Source organism: Aquarana catesbeiana, linkage group LG03, assembly GCF_042186555.1.
Source record: "Aquarana catesbeiana isolate 2022-GZ linkage group LG03, ASM4218655v1, whole genome shotgun sequence".
Classification (NCBI taxonomy): Eukaryota; Metazoa; Chordata; class Amphibia; order Anura; family Ranidae; genus Aquarana; species Aquarana catesbeiana.
The window spans coordinates 598,935,721-598,958,646 of NC_133326.1; the positions used below are offsets into that span (position 1 = coordinate 598,935,721).

The 22,926-nt window shown below is 42.6% G+C and overlaps 2 protein-coding genes across 2 annotated transcripts in view; one reads left to right on the forward strand and one right to left on the reverse strand.

Moving 5' to 3' along the window:
• NCAPH (non-SMC condensin I complex subunit H) overlaps positions 1-20,210 on the forward strand; it is a 43,886-nt gene extending 23,676 nt beyond the window's left edge. Inside the window, exons 8-18 of the mRNA XM_073622064.1 lie at positions 5,113-5,204; positions 7,052-7,248; positions 8,545-8,693; positions 9,044-9,147; positions 10,794-10,916; positions 10,993-11,100; positions 11,179-11,316; positions 12,610-12,720; positions 14,483-14,559; positions 14,640-14,715; positions 19,927-20,210. Of these exons, the coding sequence (XP_073478165.1) occupies positions 5,113-5,204; positions 7,052-7,248; positions 8,545-8,693; positions 9,044-9,147; positions 10,794-10,916; positions 10,993-11,100; positions 11,179-11,316; positions 12,610-12,720; positions 14,483-14,559; positions 14,640-14,715; positions 19,927-19,986 (1,235 nt within the window). The 3' untranslated portion in view covers positions 19,987-20,210. The remainder of the gene's footprint in view (positions 1-5,112; positions 5,205-7,051; positions 7,249-8,544; positions 8,694-9,043; positions 9,148-10,793; positions 10,917-10,992; positions 11,101-11,178; positions 11,317-12,609; positions 12,721-14,482; positions 14,560-14,639; positions 14,716-19,926) is intronic.
• The window catches only part of LOC141133007 (uncharacterized), a 164,646-nt gene continuing 161,776 nt past the window's right edge, over positions 20,057-22,926 (reverse strand). Inside the window, exon 18 of the mRNA XM_073622063.1 lies at positions 20,057-20,408. Within this exon, the coding sequence (XP_073478164.1) occupies positions 20,304-20,408 (105 nt within the window). The 3' untranslated portion in view covers positions 20,057-20,303. The remainder of the gene's footprint in view (positions 20,409-22,926) is intronic.

Genomic DNA, 22,926 nt, shown 5'->3' on the forward strand with positions numbered 1-22,926 from the left:
CAGAAAAGGAGGCTCGGGGCCACTCTGTAAAACCAAAAGCACAGAGGAGGTAAGTATGACATGTTTTTTTTTAAAGAGGCTTTAGATATCCTTTTAAAGCATATACAGTGCATCTGGAAAGTATTCACAGCTCTTCACTTTTTTCACATTTGTTCTGTTACACCCTTATTCCAAATAGATTACATTCCTCATTTTACTAAAAATTCTACAAACAATACCCCATAATGACAACATGAAAGAAGTTGGAAAAAGTTTAAAAATAAAAAACGAAAATATCACATGTACATAAGTATTCGCAGCCTTTGCTCAATACTTTGTTGAAGCACCTTTGGCACCAATTACAGCCTCAAGTCTTTTTGAGTGATGCTTCAAGCTTGGCACACCTATTTTTGGGCAGTTTCTCCTATTCTTCTTTGCAGGACCTTTTTAAGCCCGATTAGGTTGAATGGGGAGCGTTGGAGCACAGTCATTTTCAGATCTCTTTAGAGATATTTAATCGGGTTGAAGTCTGGGCTCTGGCTGGACCACTCAAGGACATTCACAAAGTTGTCCTGTAACCACTCCTTTGTTGGCTGTGTGCTTAGGGTCGTTGTCCTGTTGGAAGATGAACCTTCACCCCAGTCTGAGGCCCAGAGGGCTCTGGAGCAGGTTTTCATCAAGGATGTCTATGTACATTCCTACATTCATCTTTCCCTTTATCCTGACTAGTTGCTGCTGCTGAAAAACATCCCCACAGCATGATGCTGCCACCGCCATGCTTCACTGTAGGGATGGTATTGGCCAGGTGATGAGCGGTGCCTGGTTTCCTCCAGACATGACGCTTGCTATTCAGACCAAAGAGTTCAATCTTTTGTTTCATCAGACCAGATAATTTTGTTTCTCATGGTCTGAGAGTACTTTAGGTGCGTTTTGGCAAACTCCAGGTGGGCTGTCATGTGCTTTTTACTGTGGAGTGGCTTCTGTCTGGCCACTCTACCACACAGGCCTGATTGGTGGAGTGCTGCAGAGATAGTTGTTTTTCTTGAAGGTTCTCCTCTCTCCACAGAGAAATGCTGGTGCTCTGTCAGAGTGACCAGCAGGTTCTTGGTCACCTACCTGACTAAGGACAGGTTGTTCCAAACTTCTTCCATTTATGGTTGATGGAGGCCACTGTGCTCATTGGGTCCTTCAGGGCTGCAGAAATTTTTCTGTACCTTTCCCCAGATCTGTGCCTCAATAGAATCCTGTCCTGGAGGTCTACCGACAATTCCTTGGACTTCATGGTTTGGTTTGTGCTCTGACATGCACTGTTAACTCTGGGACCTTTTATATAGACAGGTATGTGCCTTTCCAAATCATGTCCAATCAACTAAATTTACCACAGGTGGACTCCAATTAAGATGTAGAAATATTTCAAGGATGATCAGTGGAAACAGGATGCACCTGAGCGAAATTTTGAGGTCATCGCAAAGGCTGTGAATATTTAGGCCCCATGTACCCGGGACGCTGCTAAACGTACATTCAGAGGCAATTGGATGCTTTTTTCAACTGCCCCTGAACTCATTCGATGTTATCCTATGTGACCATGTACACAGTCTTGTTTTTAGGCAATTGCATTTAACAGCGTTTCTTTGAAAGCAAAAAAATGGGTTCAGACGCCGAATATTTCCACGTTTCAGACACCAAACGCGACTAAACGCAGTACTGCCGTTTAAACGCGTTTTCATTTATAAGCGTTTTTAAAGGTACCCTATATTTTTGACCTGAAAGACAAAAATATGATGGAAAACGATGAAAAAACAGACTAGGTTGTACTTTTCTAGTAGAAGGTCAAATGTGGCAATGGACATGTCTGTGAAAATTAAAAAATTTCTCGGGGTAGGTACGCAGCTGTACGTACATGTTGAAAAAATATCCCACCGACATTTGCTGTGCAATCAATGGATGGGTCCAATAGCGACGAACTCTGACTCTGGACCTCGCACGCAATTTTCTATGTCGTTCTGGCCTCATCAAGAGCAACGTCAGGAGCATTTCCTCACATATGCTCATTATGACTGAAATAGTTAAATAACAACAATGTTTTTTGAGCTTGGGGAGGGTCTTAATGAGGTTATCTTAATGAATGCTTCTAGATGCAAACACGGTAAAACGCCACTAAACGGGCGTTTCTAAGCGCCAGTTTCTAGTTCGTTCAGAGGAGTTTGCCGCAGTGTCCAGTGTACATGGAGCCTAATGTACATGTGATTTTTTTTTTTTTTTTTTTTTTTTTTTTTTTTTTTAACTTTGCAAAGATTTCAAACAAACTTCTTTTACATTGTCATTGTGGGGTATTGTTTGTAGAATTTAGAGGAAAATAATGAATTGAAAGCGGAGTTCCACACTCAAAAGGTGTTTGTTTTTTTTGTTTTTTTAAGGCAGCAGCTACAAATACTGTAACTGCTGACTCCTTTAATAATGACACTTACCTGTCCAGGGAGCCCGCAATGTCGCTCCCCCCCAGGGCCAATTTGTCCATCGGCTGGGGTGCAGGCGCCGCCATTGCAACTAAGGGAAACTGGCAGTGGAGTCTCCAGGCTCCACTGCCGGTTTCCTGCTGCGCATGCACGAGTCGTGTGGCTTTTTCTGAATGGCCCCGTCGTCTTCTGGGGGACACACAGGTCCCAAAAGGCAGCAGGGAGAACAAGGAGGGGCCAAGGCAGAAGAAGAAATTACGTACCTCGCTGAGGCGAAGCTGGGACTGAAGTACACCCTTTTTGTACTTCATAAAAGGTAAGAAAAAAAAAATATATCCAAAAACGAGGGGTGGAGGGGTGGCCTTTAGTTTAAGACCAAGTAGTAAAGTTGAGTGTAACTCCGCTTTAACCACTTCCCGACCGTGTACCACAGATGTACTGCGGCAGGTCGGCTCTTTTGTGCAAAACTATGTACTTGTACGCCGTTTCGTGCAAAAGACACTGGGGCGCACGTGCACTGAGTGGACAGAGGGGGAGCCATTCAGCGGGTCCCGCGGACCCAATGTCCACTGGCCACCCGCGGTCATTCCCCCAGGGATACAGAGCGTCGTTCTGCCTATGTAAACAAGGTTGATTGCTGTTCTGACAGGGAAGAAGATGGACATCTTGTGTTCCTAAAAAGCAGGAACACAAATCTGTCTTCATCCAGTCAGACCATCCCCCGCACAGTTAGCAAGCACCCCCTAGGGACACACTTAACCCTTTGATCGCCCCTGATGTTAACCCCTTTCCTGCCAGTGTCATTAGTACAGTAACAGTGCATATTTTTAGCACTGATCACTGTAATAATGTCACTGGTTCCCAAAAAAAAGTGCCAGGTGTCCGATTTGTTCACCGCAATGTTGCAGTCCCGCTAAAAAACGCTGATCGTCGCCATTGCTAGTGGAAAAAATTAAACAAATAAAAATATCCCATAGTTTGCAGATGCGATAACTTTTGCGCAAATCGGTCAATATACGCTCATTGGGATTTTTTTGGTTACCAAAAATATGCAGCAGACTACACATTGGGCGAAATTGATGAAGAAATTCGATTTAATTTTCTTTTTTCTTCATTTTTTTTATTGGATGTGTTTTTATAGCAGAAAGTAAGTCGCTCTTTTTTTTTGTTTATAGCACAAAAAATTAAAACCACAGAGATGATCAAATTCCACCAAAAGAAAGCTCTATTTGTGTGGAATTTGCATGACTGTGCAATTGTCAGTTAAAATAACGCAGTTCCATATCGCAAAAAATGGCCTGGTCATTAGGGGGTAAAACCTTCCGGTGCTGAAAAGATTAATCCATTTTGGAATAAGGCTATAACATAACAAAATGTGGAAAAAGTGAAGCGCTGTGAATACTTTCTGGATGCACTCTATCCAGCCAAATTATTTTACTTTTGCATAGAGCAAGAGAGCATTGGATTTTTACTGCTATTCATGCCACCATTACAGATTTTTCTTCCTCACGGTTGAGGGTAAATGTTCTTTAGGGACACAGGCAGCTGACATGGCTTCTATTCTTCATGGACTAACTGTCTGAGTTGCTGTTAGAAATTTACCCTCTAAATTAGTGCTTAATAGTGCTTGTTACACCATATATAGTGTCTTAATCAACATAAAAAGTGCTTAGTGCTCAATATAAAGTATCCTGTTTTTTTAAATAAAAAAATTAATAAATAATAGGGAAAAAAAGTTCTCTTTGGCACTCTAAATAGTGCGTGCAAATAATGTCCAGCAGTGATAATAAAACAATGCGTGCAGGTGGTGTTCAGCTGTGACAACAATCCAACATCATTCCGAAGATATCCTGCAAAACATGCTCCTGTGCTCCTTCATGACCCCCTTAAGCTAATGTGCTCACCTCAGAGCGTGTGACTCAGCTTCTACCCTGAGTCCATATACGCTTTGGAGCCACCCCTGGGCTCAGTCTCCGTGTCTGCTGCACTCCAGCTGAAAACAATGTGGCTCCATACATATAAATGAAAAGGAAAAGGAAAGAGACTTTTTTCCTTTTATTATGTATTAATTTTTTTATTTAAAAAAAGCAGGATACTTTATATTGAGCACTAAGCACTTTTTATGTTGAGTAAGACACTATGTATGGTGTAACAAGCACTATTAAGCACTAATTTATGGTGTAACAAGCACTTGTTTTTTCACACCTTGTTCATTTGTTCAACATTCATATTATTTGTATTTAATATTATCGCACTAGTAAGCACAGAGTTGGTTATTATTAATTTTGTTTTTGGGGTCACCCAAGCGCAGCACATAACTTGTAAATTTATCCTATGCACGTTATATGAAGCGTGATTAGCGCATGCAGCTGGAGGTAGCACAAGCAAGGCATAAGATCATTGTGGCTCACAGAATTTTTCCAATTAGAAATTTACCCTCACTACCTGTCTGGTGCCATTGTCACCAGGGCAGGAAGAGAGGGGTACCTCAGATAACGTTAAAAATGTGGTGACCGGTTTTACACCTTTCCCACTTTATTGAAAACGGAAAGAAAATGTTTTGGCATTACACTCACTTTAAAGGAGCTACAGCTATGAAATTTTAATGCATTTTGCTGTGTGACCTATTTTTCATCCCCCTAGTGGAATCTTATCTGGGAAAACTTCTTCTTTGCAGCTCTTCTGGATCAGTGTGTGGAAAAACGTTCCTTATGTCCATCACTTGCAAAATTTCGCTCAATGCAGCTAGACAGCGATGCCAAGCAGGAGGTATACCCACCATGCGTTCTTTGTGCTGTCAAAATATTTGTACAGTTTTTGGGCCTTTAGTCATTTATAACAGCCCTATATATTTTGAAAAAACAGCTGAGACAAGTTCTCCTTTAACATCCCTGTTTAACCTGTTCCAGCCAGTTGTACGCAGATGGGCAGGTAGATTTTAATGGCAAGCAGCCGCATAGATGTGTCAATGGGGAACAGTTTTTCTGTGCTGAGAGGGTGCTCACTGCGCACTCGGCACAGTAACTAGTTGTCAAGGGCAGCTCCCAATGCATACTTGCAATTGGAAGCTTCCAATTATTTGACAGCCTATCAAGCGTTCACAAGATAACGCCTCTTGGCATTAGATCCTCTCAATGGGGGGGGGGGCCTGTAGAGGTTAAACTTTCAGTGCCGGTTCACACCATAGAAACGCAGTCTGGATGTTTCTTTTCTCTGTGTGTTTTGATGTGTTTTAAATGTGTTCCAGTGCTCCTTCTCTCTGAGGTCCACTTTAACCACCTCCTACCTGGCCTAAAGCAGAATGATGGCCAGTCATGGAGTTTCGTTGTTCTGAGTGGATGTCGTAAGACGTCTCAGAACAAGCCGCTCGTGCATTCCCCCGGGGGCGCGCAGCAAGGCGATCAGTGGTTCGGTGTGTCGGTCGGACACACCGCATCTCTGATCTCAAAGAGCCTAAACGTAGGCTCGTTACCATGCAGTCAGCTGTGTTCAATCACAGCTGATCACAGTGTAAATAGAAAGTGCCGGTTATCAGCTTTCCTCTGCTTACTCTGACAGCGTGTGTGAGGAGTGGAAAACCGATAAGCGGCTTTCCTCACAGGAGGTATATGCACTGATAATCAGTGCAGCCCCAATAGCGATGCCTGCCAGTCCCCACCAGTGCTGCCTATCGGTGTCTTGCCTATCAGTGCTGCATGTCAGTGCAGCCTCATCATAGCACATCAGTGAAGGAGAAAAATTACTTATTTTATAACAACCTTTAAAAAACAGTGGTGATTAGATACCACCAAAAGAATGCTCTATCTGTCTCAAAAAAAATTATAAAAATGTAGTGTGGTATAGCATTGCATGACCGCGCAATTGTCATTCAAAATGCGACAGCGCTGAAAGCTGAAATTTGGCCTGGGCAGGAAGGGGGTAAAAGTGCCCTGTATTGAAGTGGTTAATAAGAAAAACAGATCCTTTGGTGCGCTGGTTTGGAATCTAACTTGTAGCTGCAGTGCACTGGGGTTCTGACATCAGCAGAAACATCAGACTAAGTTACTGAATGCAGTTTTGTTACATGATTTACCATCCTGGTAAGCTTTTTGCTGAAATCACTGGCCCTATCTTGCCTCCTCTATTAAAAACACTTAACTTAAAAAAGTATGGGTCCACTTTAAGGATCCTGTCTTAGACAGCACCTTCTGAGGGCGGCATGAAACAGGGCTGTTAACTCCTTTTATAATACCTCTGCTGCTTCATGCTACTATAGATACAAAAGAGTGCAGGAAAACAAAACCATGCCTGTGCTTTATGCCCATTGTCCACAGTGACTATATTACATTTTAAGGCTTAATGCTACTAATATGTGTAGGATTAGGTAAAAGGGTGCATTTCAGTACTGCTTGCAGCAGCAGAAAAGTGTAAATCACTCCGGTCTTTGCTTGAATCACTTAAAGACTAAATAAACTTGAAACCACATACTGGGAATTTACAGTACTTTGGATTGATTTATACCACTTAGTGGTAAGAAAGCTTTGAGGATTACGCACATTTGTGAATTGGTGATTAGTTAGTAAATAAAAAGCTACACTATTTTTAAAGGTCTTATCCTTTGCTCTGTCTTTCTGCAGAATGTGTTGTCATTAACAGATAAATACAAGGAGAGCAATCATGCCTTTGATATCAATGCAGAGATTGAGGACGATGGTCCTGAGCCTGCAGGTCCTGAGATGGATGATTTTGATGCAGATTTGTGTGATGGGAATGAAGCAGAAGATCTGGGAGAGTTTGCAGAGCGACGAGAGGCTTGCCGATCAGGAAAAAAAGGGTACGTTTTTCTTTACACATTAAATTGCACATTTATTTTTAATATTTTTCAGAACAAGGGAAACTTGTAAAAGCGAATTAGTGGTGACAAAGAATAAAAAGTGTGTGTATGTGTGTGTGTATGTGTGTATATGTATATATATATATATATATATATATATATATATATATATATATATATATATATATATATATATATATATATATATATATATATATATATAAATAATTTTTTTTTTTTTTTTTTAAATAATGTATTTTTTTTTTTTCTTTGGTCACTCCAGATTTCCTCATCCTGAGCTCTTAAAGTGATGTGATATTAAGGGCAATTATTCTTTATTACAATAAAAAAGATGTTATACTTAACTGGTCCATGCATTGGTATTGTACAGAGCGGTCCTTTGCCACCTCTTATGTGGTCCCACACTGGCGCTGTCTGCTCAATCTTCTTTCGAGTGTTCCCATACGAAGTGGCGTGCAATGGGGGAACCTATGTGTGAATGCTCCAAAGCCGGGATGTGTGCTTTCATATACACACATTGCGTGGCTCAGCTACGCCCCCCTCACTGCTTCACAGAATTTGACTGACAGCAGCAGGAGCCTATGGGATGTTTTTTTTTTTTTTTTTTTTCTTCCACATGGCTTGGTTGGGTTTTCCTGTTCTTTCAACTTTTTGTTCTGACATTGCCTGTCTTGATTTGGATGAAGACTTATGAGCGATTTCCCTTTTGTCTACGGCTATTTTCTTTCTGTTCCATTAGGTGACAATTGAAGTTGTTCAACTTTGGGTTATACTATCGCCTACAGGAGGATTGGAGACTGGCAAGCAAACTGCTGACCAGGCGAAGTGAAAGGAAAAGTTTGGGATACATAAAAAAGAAAACAATCATACATACTCGCCTCCATGCTGCAGCAGCTGTCCCCTTCTTGCTTGAAGCCCAAAAGCTGAGCGATCACATGATTGCTCAGTTCTTGATCAGCTCTAAGCAGACTGGTGACTGTCAGGAACAGGACACAGAGATCCCTCCGCTCTATCTATAGCTTGCTGAAACCCTTAGTACATGGGGGTTATACCTGGGAGAGTACTTCCTTACTGTGTTTTTTTGCAGTTTTTGTTTTTTTTTGCCAGTGTTCAGTCACCTGTAGGTGGCAGCATAACCCTATTTATAAGGAATGCAATTACCCTGACTGCATTACCCTGACAGGTTTAAACTTTACAAACTTTACTAGAAGTCTTCTGTTTTTCTCAGTTTTGGATGCAAGTCATCTTTGTCTCTAATACTTTCCCCCCCATCAGGTCACAGATTACTCAGATTGCAGATGCCGATATTGGTACTATGTGCCTGCAGCTGTCCTCTTGTCCCGGAGAGTATTCTTACTTCAGTCCTCGCACTATGTCCATGTGGGCAGGCCCTGAACATTGGCGTTTCCGGCCTCGACAAAAAGGTAGTTGTCCTTCCTTTACCAACAGTCTTTGGTTGATTTTCGGTACATGTGTACCACTGTCTGTTCAACAGAAGTCTAATGACCAGCTTCTCTCTAACTGTCCTGCTGAAAAACCATCATTTGATCAGTGCTTGCAGCCAATGGTCGAGAGTCCCTTTGTTAAAACACAAGATCTCAGCAGGAGAGATACGTGCATCACACATCATGTTGATGCAGGGAACTGTCAGTTTTTGTTTATTTTTTTTCATTCAGCCCACTGGTTGAACAAGAAAAAAAACTGAATATGTATACCCAGCTTTATTCATTGGGGCTGTAGCATTGTTGTTCATCTATATCTATTCAACTTTCAGTTGAGAGTGTTGGCGACAAACCGAAGATCAAGAAGGCAAAGAAAGTGTTTGAACTGAACTTTGAAGATGACATTAATTTTGAAACACACTTCTGTAAAACTAGGGTAAGTTGCTTAATATAAAAACTCTGGCTGATCCTGCCACTTTTTGTGTCCCCCTCTCTGTACTGACCACGATAATCATGGCTGCCGATCCCTGATTACCATGGTCAATTTACGTGCCTCCGTCACCCCGCTGCTCTCCTCTCCCCCCCCTCGCTTCCTGCCTGTCGGCTCCTGTGTGAGAGCAGCCTCTCCCCTCTCCTCTTGCTGCTATTAGTAGCTGGCAGTAAAGTTAAATAAACATTACTGCCAGCCCCTCTCTTTTTTTTTTTTATCAAGACATTACACTCTGTGTACCTGTTTGTGTAAAACGATGCCTGTAATTACCTTATCTCAGAGCTTTTCTGGCCGTTCATGTGACCTTCTGCCACTCACCTCCTCCAAAGGTAGGAGTGGCCAAGATTCTCCTCTGACATCAGCCGGGAAGGTCATGTGACTGCTGTGCTGTCCCACCCCCCCACCCCGCTGTAGCCATTAGATCAGAGGAGGAGAGCTGCCGGTGGTCACATGAATTGCCAGAAAAGCTCTGAGATAAGGTAATTAACAGGCATCATTTTACACAAACTGGGAACACCATCTATTTAGGTATTTATAAGAGAGGGGCTGGCATTAAATCTTTTTTTTTTACTTAACCACTTTAAGAGAAAATGTGACAGAACTACTTCTATATTAATGGAGGTTACAAGCTTTGCCACAGTGACCCAAGTTCACAATTGCTGCCTCAGAGTTGGGTTGAGTCAGGGAATGGCTAATCCATCAGAATCTAACCTCGCCAGTTGACCAAAGTAGGTTTATTCAAATGTTTTTCTTTCCCAGAGGTGGTTATGTTAATAGAAAAAACATAAATAACCACAGCGGTCCAGATGAGATCTGTAGGTAGTAAGCTACCTACCCATAGCAACTGATTATTTTTCAGTGAAGCTTGGTTGGATTTTATGAACAGCTGCTCCCCATTTGTTCCAGTAGCGGTAAATAAGATCAAATATATTTAGTGTGGCAAACCTTGTTTGAAAACGAGATAGATTTCTGTTGTTGAGGTGAATGTTCTGCTTACGTTTTAGTATGTGGCCTGCCATAGGTCTTTCATGTAGATGTTTTCTAGATATGCAGAGAGATGTGTGGTTATTCACCATTGAAGCAGTCTATAGCTGAAAACCATTCTCAGTCATTTTATTTCAGGGTGCTGTATATGGTTTTATTGGCTGCTGTGCTTTGCTGTACTCTAAACTTCCTCCCTGTGACAGTTTTGAGGTTTGGACACACCAAAACTGACAAATGCCGTGGCCCCCTTATCCTGTAAAATTTTCCAGTCTAACACAAGTTGGAGTGTAGTCTGTAGAAATCGGCTTTCCATGTCCACCCCCCATCAATAAATAATTGGATGTCTTAATAGGATATCTGCAACAGAACACTCCAGTCTTTTAGTAGTTGAATAGCATTGTAATGTCATCGTGTCCATTAGCAGCAAAAGCTGAAAAGTGTTATCGGCATATAATCACACTAAAACATAAAGCACTGGGTTTCAGCCTATTGTAAATATGTTGGGAGCATATAGAGTAGTCGGGTATAGCCAAAAGTGTTTTGTATTTCTAAAATACTGTACTGAAACAATAACCCTCTTTTTAATTTGTTCTCATATATTTAAATAGGCAGCTACAACACTTGCAAAAAGCACACTTGAGACCCAAAAGAAAAAAACCACGACCTTGCCTGCTGATTTCCACTATGATCCAGACAACATTGCAAGAATGAGCTTAAGACCAGTGGACAGGGTAAGGTGTCAACTAACTCCTTCTTTTTTTACACTTGAGCCTAATCAGTGCAGGTTAATGTGTTTCTTCCTTCCAGATCAAGAGAATGGCTCCTGGAAACTCGGTTCCTGAACAGGAAGATGAAATTGGAGAATATGACTACAACAATCCCAATGACACTTCAAACTTCTGTCCAGCCTTGCGGGTGAGGACTGTTGCTTAAGCAGAATTCATTTGATAGCAGTTTTTTCTTAATTTTATTTTTTTTAACCTCATTTTGTAGCTTGAAGACAGTGACGATGATGATGGCCCTTTTGCGGGAGCCGCAGATGAATATACAGAATTTCCCATACAGCATGGAATAGATGAGAAGAGGGTAGGCTTTGATGGGGAACACACTTTAATCGCAGAACCACAGAAGGTAAGCAGTGCACTAACATAAAGTGATTGTATACTCTCACATAGAAAAACAGCCCATTCAGTTTAACATAGAAATGAAAGGCAAAACATTTGTGTGTACATGTAAAAAAAAAAAAAAAAAATACAATTTTTTTTTCTAAGTGATCAAATTCCCTCTGTTCTCAGCTGCATAAGAGCTGAGGGGAGGGGAAGCAACAGTACACTGAAGTTCCCAGTGAAAGGTTGTGAAGAGGGGGCGTGTCAGGACAAGTCTAATCATTGCAGAAAAGGCTGCGTTCCGAGCACAGCTAGAGAACTGACCATGCTGTGCTCTCTTGCCCAGTGTGGTCAGTTTTTAATAGGAAAGCCCAGGGATTTCATACAAAGAAAACAGTACAAAGAGAACAGGATATGTTTTCATAGAAGTACATGGTACAGTAGGCACATATCGGGTATGTGAAATGTTGGATTTACTTTTTTTTTTTTTTTTTATTTGAGTAAAAGTGGATATCAGCGACACCTCCCTGGGAGTTGGGCCCTCATGCACGTAGGATGTTTTTGAAGCTGGTTCTAGGGGTGTCTGGCTTCTACTACTTCTTTTTTTTTTTCCCTGCCTCCTAAACTCCCATGCATGGTTAGCATTTGTGTCCATGCGCACACAGACTTTTAGCAGCATTTAGAGGCAGGAAGAAAAAACCCTCTGCCAGTGTGTCCAGGAGCAGCAGAATTTAGGCAGAAAAAACACTTCTAAATAAATGCTTTATTCTGGCCAATGAAATTAATTAATGCCCAAGCGCTTGATGCCTGTAAACTCGTCTAAACGCTTGTAAAAGCGTTAGACGCGTTTAGAAGCGTCCAGTGTTTTTTCAGCAAAAATGTTGCTGGCTTCTAGGAGAGTTTAAAAAAAAAAAAAGTCTTGTGTGCATGAGCCCTTTGACATGTCTGCCTGTCACATCTCCACATATTCTAAGAGCTGTAGAGCTGTCAAGTGCAGATCCACAACTGGAAACATGAATTGTGGCACTGAAGGCTTTTGAGTACCATCCAGTTCAAAAATTCAAGAACTCTTCATGTTGAAGGAAGATATTTTGGAGCAACCACTGCCTGGCCAAGAGCACCTCCTGCACCCACAGTCATTTCTCTACTAAAACTGCCTTTTCCCCTCTTACGTTTTAAGTTACTCATCACCATGACTTCTGTTCTTTGCATCTATCAATGACGATCACACAAGGCTTGTAAGACCAACAGTTTGTTAGTGGAATCTTACAGTATGCATATGTCTAAAGAGCACAAAATGTTTTTCCTTTCCATGCAGGTGAACAAAGTAGAGATAAACTATGCCAAAACAGCCAAAAAGATGGACATGAAGCATCTCAAAATGAGCATGTGGGGGCTGCTGGCAAATACCTCAGAAAAAGCAGATGAGGTAAGTTGATGTTTCATAGGCAACATTAAATGTTGCGTAGAAAACATAAAAATGGGAACATGTCTATTGGTTTACAAAGATTTAGATTATGGCCATTGCTTATTACAAACAACTTTGACTTGTACTTTGTTTAACCTCTGCTATAGACAGTAATTTAAAGAGGTAGTAAACCACAGCCGTTAAAAAACTGCAAGACAATGACATAATGTCCTAGTACACATCGCATACTAGCACATTATCAAATACTTACCTTAGCAGGAAGCCCCCGCCCGCTGACAGGGCTTCCATCTTCACCCAGGCTTCCTTCCAGGTTTGCGTGTTCCAGCTGCTTGATTTGGCCAAGCCGCGATGACACGAGTATGCCGTCCCTTCAGAGCACATGGACCGATGACATCACTTGCTGCGTGTAGTGTGAATATATCCTAAACAGTGCAAGTTTAGGAGATATTCAAACCTACCGGTATACTTTTATTATAAGCTTACCTGTAGGTACAAGTTAGAGACTTTACTACCACTTTAAAATACAGTCTAATCCATTGATAGTGAAGCGACACATTTACATTGTACTTTCTCATAGTGGTCAGTCACTTGCTAAACCTTAGGATTACTTTAGGATTGATGGGCAGTATTTTACTTTTCAGATATAGGTTAGAACTGGCTGTAGGATATGCTCTTGCCAATAATTTGTTATCACTTTCATGTAAATACAAGCTGGTCCTAAACTCTGGTGGTTAGAATTTTCAAATGTTAATTTTCAATTATTTAAAATGAGGAAATATGTGCTGCAAAAAGCCTTATTTTTAGCTACAGCAGTGCATCAATCCTTTCAGTTTAAGGCCCCTTCCACACAGGGCAGGTTCAGTCTGCCTGCTCAGTGGACAATCTGTTCGCTGAGCAGGCGGATGGCTGGTCTGAGTCCGCTTCGCTTATGCAGAGCAGACTCTGCTCAACAGTGAGATTCTCGGGTCTTCTGCTCAGGAGCTGCTTATCTTGTGATTAGGAGAGATTAGTTGGCTTCCTTTTTTGAAAGGTCCTATTTTGCAATACTGCACTTTTTTTTTTTTTTTTTTTTTTTTTAATCTTTTGTGGTGTACATCATGGATTAAAAAAGAAATCCTATTCATTTTTGTGTTTTTTTCTGCTTTAACGGTTTAAACCCCTTATGAGAAATCCCATCTTACACCTCACTGACTCTCGTCCTCCTGCTATAATCTGAAACCCTTTCCTTCCTACAAAGTTGGTGTGTTTCATGAACGAGGTTTAATTAAGACCATAAGTTATTTACAGCGGAACTCCACCCAAAAGGGGAAACTCCGTTTGTCTGCCCCCGCTGCCACATTTGGCACCTTTTTAGAGGGGGGTGTTAGGGTAGCCGGTACCTAGTTTTGACAGGTACCCGCTCTCACTTTTGCCTGAGTTTGCCGTGGAAAAGTGAGACAGATTTTCCTCTTTCCCCTCGCAGCCGGCCCTTTCACAGAGCGCAGCACGATTTGCGCTTGTGCAGTAGGGAACTGGCTGTGAACGCTTCACTGCTGGTTTCCCTTAGTCCAGATGGCGATGCCAGCACCCGAGAGACGATTCAGCAATCGGCTTGGGTGAAGACACAGCTGGATGCCTGGACAGGTAAGTGCCCAAATAGTAAAAGTCAGTAGCTACAGTACTTGTAGCTGCTGACTTTTAATTTCTGGAGGGGGTCTCTTAAGACCAGAATATTCTTTGCTTAGGCAGATGTTAAAACCTTTGTCTGTTTATTTCATTTAAGCCAAATCCTATGCCTGAGGATGCAGCTATTAAGGAAGAGAGAAGTTTCAGCAGCATCACAAATGAACTGCACAAAAGGTATAGAACAATCTTTTCTTTAGTATGGTGTACAATGTTTGCTTGATCTATTATACTGATGTACCTTGCTTGATCAACAGGTTGCCCACTTCAATGGCACAGAATCTATCAGTCCCACTGGCTTTTGCCTGCCTCTTGCATCTAGCTAATGAGAAGGTTAGTAAACATAGCCAGCCTTGCTTGAGTAGGAAACTATCAACATTGCTGAAGTCATGATTGCAGTTTTCATGTTGCTCATTAAATTTTTTTTAATGCTCTGGAAAAAAAGACCTGCAGATGGTGCATCTTGTACAATTTACTTTTTATTCAGTTTATGGTTGTATTTCAGCAAATGAATAGAGATTTGCAATGCTCTTCCTTTTACCTGTTCTACTCAGTCAGCTGCTAAACTTCAACGTGTACAGGCCACCATATGTTTCATGTGATAACTCAACAACTGCCACCAATGGTGCTATTTGAAATGTAAGCATTGATGTCGCGACTCCACCAGATGGATTTAATAGTTGGGGCAAGAAATCCAAAAAGAAATAATGTCACATGAGAGTGCCAGTAATTCCACTGGTATATTTACATTAACAAATAGTGCTCACCTCTTCATTTGTTAACAAATAAATATGGATAACATGTAACATGGCAGACAGGCTTATGAAAATGGCACCTCCATCATGAAGGGGATTTGTAATGAGAAGTATTAGTTACCATCCAATCTGTGCACTCAGAATATCTTCAGCAATTGATGACAATATTTCTGTTAAACAAGGTGAAATCGCTTCTAAATGTATCAGTTGAATTCATGGTTAACCCCCTATCATTAAAACGCTTGCCTAGATTTGTTAACATGTAATGCCTCGTTTCCACTGAGCGGATCGATTTGGGTTGGTACAGTTTGAATGGCCTAGAATGGTCCGGTCTATTCTGGTGAGCGTTTCCACTGCAAGTGGGACCACAAGGGGCCATACAGGGTTTAGAAAAAATGCCTCAGTATAGCACAGCAGAGGGTTTTCTGTCAGCCAATCAGTGGAATGTATTGTAGCTCCGCCCTAACCGAACCGTTCCATTTTCTATGGCCCCACGTCTGAAGCAGGACCCTGAATGGAGCGGTACGGTTCAGTTGTATGGGTCGGTTTCATAATGGAAACACCCAAAATAGCGCACCGTACCGTACCAAACCGATCCGCTCAGTGGAAACGAGGCATAAGTGAAGGGGTCTGAGGCTTCTTGCACACTGCAACTTAAAGCTCAGTACAGCTTTATTTTTTTTTTTTTTTACTGAGCTAAAATGCAGCCCATTAATTGTAATGTGTCTATGCACACAGGTGCGACAACAAGCACCGTGCATTCTTTAGTAGAAAAATCTGTTTTTGGTCAGTAATTTACGCCTCATACGCGCAGATACTCATTTACATACTGTGCATAGCGAAAACGCGAGAATACGTTTTTGCACATGTGAAATTGCGCAAATGCATATGCGTGAAAATTTGCGCAAACACATACAAAAGAAAAGAAAAGGTCTGGTAACGGTTGATGCTCAAACAGGAGTATCGTGTGCAAGAGGCCTAAATCTGAAATCTGAAATGTGTAATTTTAAAAGGTTTTTTATTAGGTATTTTTTATATTCATTTAATTTTCATGGAATTACATTCCTCTGGTCTTTCCAGAATTCATCCTGGAATTCATCCTGCAGATGAATATTCCGCAGAGGAAAAACCTACAGACCCCAACTGGTTACCAATTCCTTTCATTACCAATCTACTTCATGTTGGAATTGCTGTTTTCTTAGTGGTTCTAAACTCTCATATATCCAGTGAAGGGATTATCCCCAGGTGATACACAGAGATGAAACAAATCCTCCTACGTGAGTTGCACTTGTCTCTCTGAAGTCTTCTCTATATCCAAAGTACAGAAATCTAAAGCTTGTCTGAGAGGTCAGAAAAAAGGGGGCGGAGAGATGAAGTCACACTGTGCAGAGCTCCGCTCTGACAGCTGATTGGAGGGAAGAGACTCCCCCTTCACACCGCACACAGGAACAAAGATGAGGCTGTCACTCAGCTGGAGCTTGCTCCCCTGTCACTATTTTTCTCTTGGTGTCAGGAAAACTTGTCAGAAGTGATTCACGCTGATAGCAGAGAAAGGAAGCCATAGACAGAAATTACACTCAGACTGGGTTTACACAGGTCTGGCTGCGGTTTGCAGTCTGGTGTCCTGTATGTTTGTGTTCACCGATACAGGTGCAAATTTTTTTCCTGAATTCACACCTGAACAAGACAAAAAAATGCACAGGACCCTTTTAAAATTTGCCATTGAAATCTAGTCACACTCACATGTTACGCAAAATGGATGCGGTGTAAAACGCATCCAATTTGCATATATGTGAACCAGGCCTTAGTGCTCTGGATTGAGACAAGCACACCCTATAGAGAGCTTTGTTCGTATTTCATGCCCGAGGTTTAACCTATGAGTTATCTTAGCTGTATAACAATGTGAGCACAATTTGTTCATGTGGATATACTTGTGGACTTGCTGGCACTCTTAGTGCCGGTTCACACAGGGGCGACCTAGTCGCCTGACAAGTCGCCTCCCGTTCTGTACAATGGAACCGTTCTAATAGGAGCGACGCAAGTCGCTCCGACTTAGAAAAAGGTTCCTGTACTTCTTTTGGGGCGACTTGCATAGACTTCTATACAGAAGTCGTTTTGCAAGTTGCCGTGGATGTCTTGTGCAGGTCGCCTCGGTGAGGCGACCTGCAAGTCGTGCCGCCCCCAGCGTGAACCGAGCCTTAGAGACATCCCTATATTTTGTTGTTGTGTTTTTGTTTTTTTTTTTGTTTTTTTTTTTGCGGTTGTATTGCCTGGTTGGTGAATTTTACCTACAGGTAAGCCTATAATAAGCGGCACATGCACTCTGCAGGTCCGGCGTATCCTGCGCGGGGAGTGACGTCATCGTGGCTCCGGCCACACTCACAGCACCGGAGCCAACGTTCCTGGAAGAGACGCCGAGGGAGCGTGTCGGCTCCCTCAGCGGTGACCAGGCGCGCTGCGGGAGCTTTGTTCTAAGGCAAGTATTTCATAATGTGCTACTATGCAATGCACATTATGCTATTGTCTTGCAGGTGTTTTTTTTTTTTTTTTTTTTTTTTTTTTTCCAGCGGCTTACTACCTCTTTAAGTACCATTTAACCCCTTTTAGAGATTGACAAGGTGGCTGTCTTGGAGGACTACAATTTTGGAATACAATCAATGTTCTAATGTTAGCAACATTTTTGCTATTGTTCGGTAGCAGAACCATCTCATGAGTAGATATCGCTGACAGCGGCATAGATACAGTGTCAGTTACTGATCATATTTACCTTGTCTAATTACCAGGTTTCAATCACGTGACCTAAATCTTGAGTTTAGTGGTTAGAACTTACTTTGACAAAATGCTGGGCAACAAATAAAGTTGCATTAGCAGCCCTAAGGTGGCTTTAAACATACCCAGAGCTGCTAATTGCCACTGTACGTTAGGGGTGCGCATCTTCACTGGTCTCACAATTCGATTCAATTACGATTATCTGGTTAACGATTCAATTTGATTCCACGGTGCATCACAATTACTGACGCGCTCCCACTTCTGCTTGGGCTGCCCTAGGCGGCCCTTCCTCCCTGCAATCTTCTGGGACACATCCCAAAAGATTGCCCGGCTATGCAGGACAGCGCAGTGAGACATGTGCACCCGGCTGTGAAGCTGCAAGCTGTCACAGCCGGATGCCCACAGTAGTATTGCCAGAGCCCTGGACAGGCAGGGGAGAGAATGGAGGGTTTGGGTGGCCACGTCGCTGGATTGTGGGACAGGTGAGTGTCTTTTATTAAAAGTCAGAAGATGCCCTTTTTTTGTAGCTGCTGACTTATAATAAACAAAAAATATACTTTAACTCTTTCTTTGAATTAAAAATAACCTCACTCCTTTAAAGGGGAGTTCCACCCAAAAGTGGAACTTCCGCTTTAACGCTTTAAGCACTCGTCGCCCCCTGACATGCCACATTTGGCATGTCATTTTTTGGGGGGGGCTTCCTGTCCCAGCCACCTGGGTGGCTCCTCCTCTTGCCCTGGGCGGCCCCTCCCTGCCAGCAATTTTCTGGGACACAGCACAGGTCCCAGAAGATTGACTGGCCAATGTTAGAGCACAGTGCACGCCCAGCCGGGAAGCCCGTAAGCTGTCACGGCCGGGCGTCACTGCCCACAGTAGATATGACGGCGGAGAGGAGGGGGAGAGGAGCGAGGCTCCGTGCGGCCGCATCGATGGAACGTGGGACAGGTGAGTGTCTGTTAAAAGTCAGCAGCTAAACTTTTTTTTATCTGCTGACTTTTAATAAACTAAAAAACGGGTGGAACTCTGCTTTGTGGAGTGCACTAATCCGGTGCACTACAGGGTACAGGCATTCACACACACGGCTGCTGGGAGGTCAGGAGGGATTAGAATCCACAACTGACAAACAGCCCTGTGAAGTTCCCTGTACTGTCTCTGTGCTGACATTTCTCTGGGCTCCCCCGTTTGCACCTTCCAGCACACTGGAAGTTAACACAGTGGAATGTGCAATTGGGGGAAGCCGGGGAAATGTCAGCACAGAGCACGTGTAGGAACCAGTGTAAGTAGGAGTACAAACACATTTGTACTCTACATACTGCTGTTAAAATACCTGTGTGGTAATGTTATAATCCATTAAGTGCCCACCGCTGTATGTGCATTTTAAAATATATGCAGCTTCATACCTCATTTCTTAGTGTGTGTGTATAACTGTATATGTCGCTCATGTGACTGCCCGGTCCGGCCCACCTCTCTCCTCTCACGTCTCTCCTGACGTCAGTGGGAGTTCTCAGCCCCGCCCACCGACTGTCGCTATCAGATCAGGAGAGACTTGAGAGGCGGGCCGGACTTGGCAGTCACATGAGCGGCATATACAGGTATACACACACTAAGAAATGAGGTATGAAGCTGCATATATTTTAAAAACACATACAGTGGTGGCCACTTAATGGATTATAACTCTGCATTTATTACAAAAGTTATGTTGACAGACACGCTCGGAGTGCTCTTCCGGGAGGGGCGGGGCAAGTCGGGATGACGTCACCCGACATAGATTTTTCGGATCGCATGCATCGATGACACCTGAATCGCGATGCATAGATTAAATTCCACACCCCTACTGTGTACGTACAGGTAGAGGTTATCTTCAGGTAAGCTTCTCAGTTTGGTGGTGTGCATGTACTGATACTTCTCCCTGTTTCACCTCAATGCAAAGTAAAAACAGAAAATGGGAGTTTCCATGTGGAACCAAGTTCATTCATCCAGTATTTTATGCATAAATGTCATTGTTTCTTGTTTTTTATAGACTTTAAAACTACAGGAAGTTGAAGATCTCTCTGATGTGTTGATAATGCAAGGAGACTGATCAGAATGAAGGAATGTACAATCTCATTGACACCCTAGGCCTAGGGAATCATCACACAAACACCAATGAATGTGATAAATGATTTTTTTTATTCTTCTGTCAGTATCTGCACTATAGCAGAATATGTCTGTAAATAATGTATTTATGTGACATTTTACATTTTTATTACACCCATATATGTACCTAATAGATAAAAAAGGAAAATAAAAAGGTTGTCAGTCAAACTCCAGTGTGTGTATTTATGATGGCCACACAGGCATTTGCCTTAAGGGGAATTTTATGAGTGTTTTTATGATGTCTCTCTTCACCCATGGCTGTCAAGAAGGTGAAAACCAGGAAAAGCGTTTGTCGTGATCCTTGTGCAGCTGCTTTCCAGTGTCTGCAATCTGATGCTGTCTGCAGGCTAACTCGCTGTCCAGCTTCTAAAAAAGAGGACATACATGAAGTAAAAAAAAAGCTTGACCTTGGTTATAGGGTCTTGTATAACTCCAGTGACAAGGTGTGCTCATATAAAGATTATTATAAAAGGAAAACAACAACGGATATACCTAGTTCTTTGAAAGTCAGAAAAAAATACAGAACTGAAACCAGATGGGGAAGTCCTTACGTCAACCAATCTTGTGTAATAACGGTTCCATAGACAAACTCCAAAATCAAATGGGGGGAGGGGGCAGTATTACACTAAAAATTACACCCTTTCCTAATCAAATATATTACAGGGTGTCATCAGATTCATAAATACTTGGTTATACTGTCCATCCTTCTGATGAGTGTTGGCATCCCTGGGGGAGAGTGCACAATCACAATATTGGTTGCTAAGAGGAAGCAGTGGACTCTCATGTGGAACCATTTACCCTAATGTGTGTGAGGCATCTGGTATTGTGTGGTGGAGTGCTATGCCGACACAGTGGTGTTTAAAAGGGAGGGACTGGACTGTAGCATGCACTATCTTAGGACTTTCTGGGTGGTTGGACACGTGCGCTTGATTGAGGGCAAGCCCTTGTTTGGAACATCCCGGATGCCTTAATTCAGAAGGTGACTGGGTAGAAGCATGCTCTTGGCCCTAAAGAAGGAGACAGGTGATGAACTGATGCCACCTTTTGGAATCCAAGAAGTGTTTTTCTTTTGTCAGCAGCAAGCCTTGGGCTTTAAGCATAAGCCTATGTTCCAGTTTTGTAACCCCAAGTCTACGGGGTCTGGAGTCACTCATGGAGAACTGGGTCTGCAGTGTGATGTCCAGAGGTTACAAACTTTTGTGTTTTGTTGCTTTATGTGCTCAATAATCCCTTCAGTACCACAAAAATCATCTGTTTTCCTTGCTGCTCTGGAAAGGCTCCTGTCTTCGAGTCATTACACACGTGCCAGAAGGAGATCCCTTGGCTTCTATACCAACTTGTTTGCAGTTCCCATGCTAATAAGGAGACATCTGGCCTATTCTGGACCTCAAGGATCTTGCCAAATTTCTAAGGGTATGGAAATTCAGGCTCTAATCTACCTGGTCAGTGATTGCTTTGCTTCACCAGTGGGTTTTATTTACTTGGACATCAGGAAGATACCTACCTGCACATCTGGATTTTACAGCCTCACCAACAGTTTCTACATTAACTGTTTGTGGCGTTGCCATTTTTGTCTTTCCACAGCTCCCAGTGTGTTTACCAAGATGTTGGCTCCAGTTCTAGGTTTGTTGAGGACTCTGGATAATCCCATTGTGGGGTATCTGGATGACCTACCTCTCAGAGAGTGAGCAGCTCAGACCTTGACTTCAAATGTCCATCACAGACAGTGCAAGTGCTAAACCTTATCAGTCTGCTCTGATTCCGATGCAACACCTGGAGTATTTTGGCTTAGTCCAAGACATGGCACAGGCAAATGTGCGGCTTCTGCAGAACATAAATACCGTCCCTTTTGATCCCAGGTGGAGTCTCTGAGGTTGTTGAAAAGTCATTTGATTCGGGTCTGCATAGAGCAGCTTGGAAAGATGGTTGCCGCCTGTGCTGCAGCTATATGTCCAGTTTCACGCCTATACGCTACAACTCAAAATCCCCAAGTATGGGACAAACCTCAAGACCTGGGATCCAACAACTCATTTTACTCCCAAGACAGGACAGCTCTGAAATGGTGGATTTCCACACAAATGCTAGACAGTTGTTGACCAGATACCAGCCTGTTGTGCTTTGGAGTTTTTATAGAGAACCTTTTTGTGCAGGGAATGTGGTTGTCAAATGAGCAGAGATTGCTGATCAACTTCCTAGAGCTTTGAATGATTCGGCTAACTCTCATACACTGGTACAGTGGGGCAAAAAAGTATTTTGTCAGCCACCAATTGTGCAAGTTCTCCTACTTAAAAAGATGAGAGAGGCCTGTAATTGTCATCATAGGTATACCTCCACTATGAGAGACAAAATGTGGAAACAAATCCAGACAATCACATTGTATGATTTTTGAAAGAATTTGTCCACAACCTCAAACGGTCACACTCCAAACTCCACCATGGTGAAGACCAAAGAGCTGTCGAAGGACACCAGAAACAAAATTGTAGACCTGCACCAGGCTGGGAAGACTGAATCTGCAATAGGCAAGCAGCTTGGTGTGAAGAAATCAACTGTGGGAGCAATAATTAGAAAATGGAAGACATATAAGACCACTGATAATCTCCCTCGATCTGGGGCTCCACGCAAGATCTCAGCCCGTGGGGCCAAAGTGATCACGAGAACGGTGAGCAAAAATCCCAGAACCACACGGGAGGACCTAGTGATTGACCTGGGATCAACGTAACAAAGGCTACCATCAGTAACACACTACGCCGCCAGGGACTCAGATCCTGCAATGCCAGACGTGTCCCCCTGCTTAAGCCAATACATGTCAGGGCCCGTCTGAAGTTTGCTAGAGAGCATTTGGATGATCCAGAAGATGATTGGAAGAATGTCATATGGTCAGATG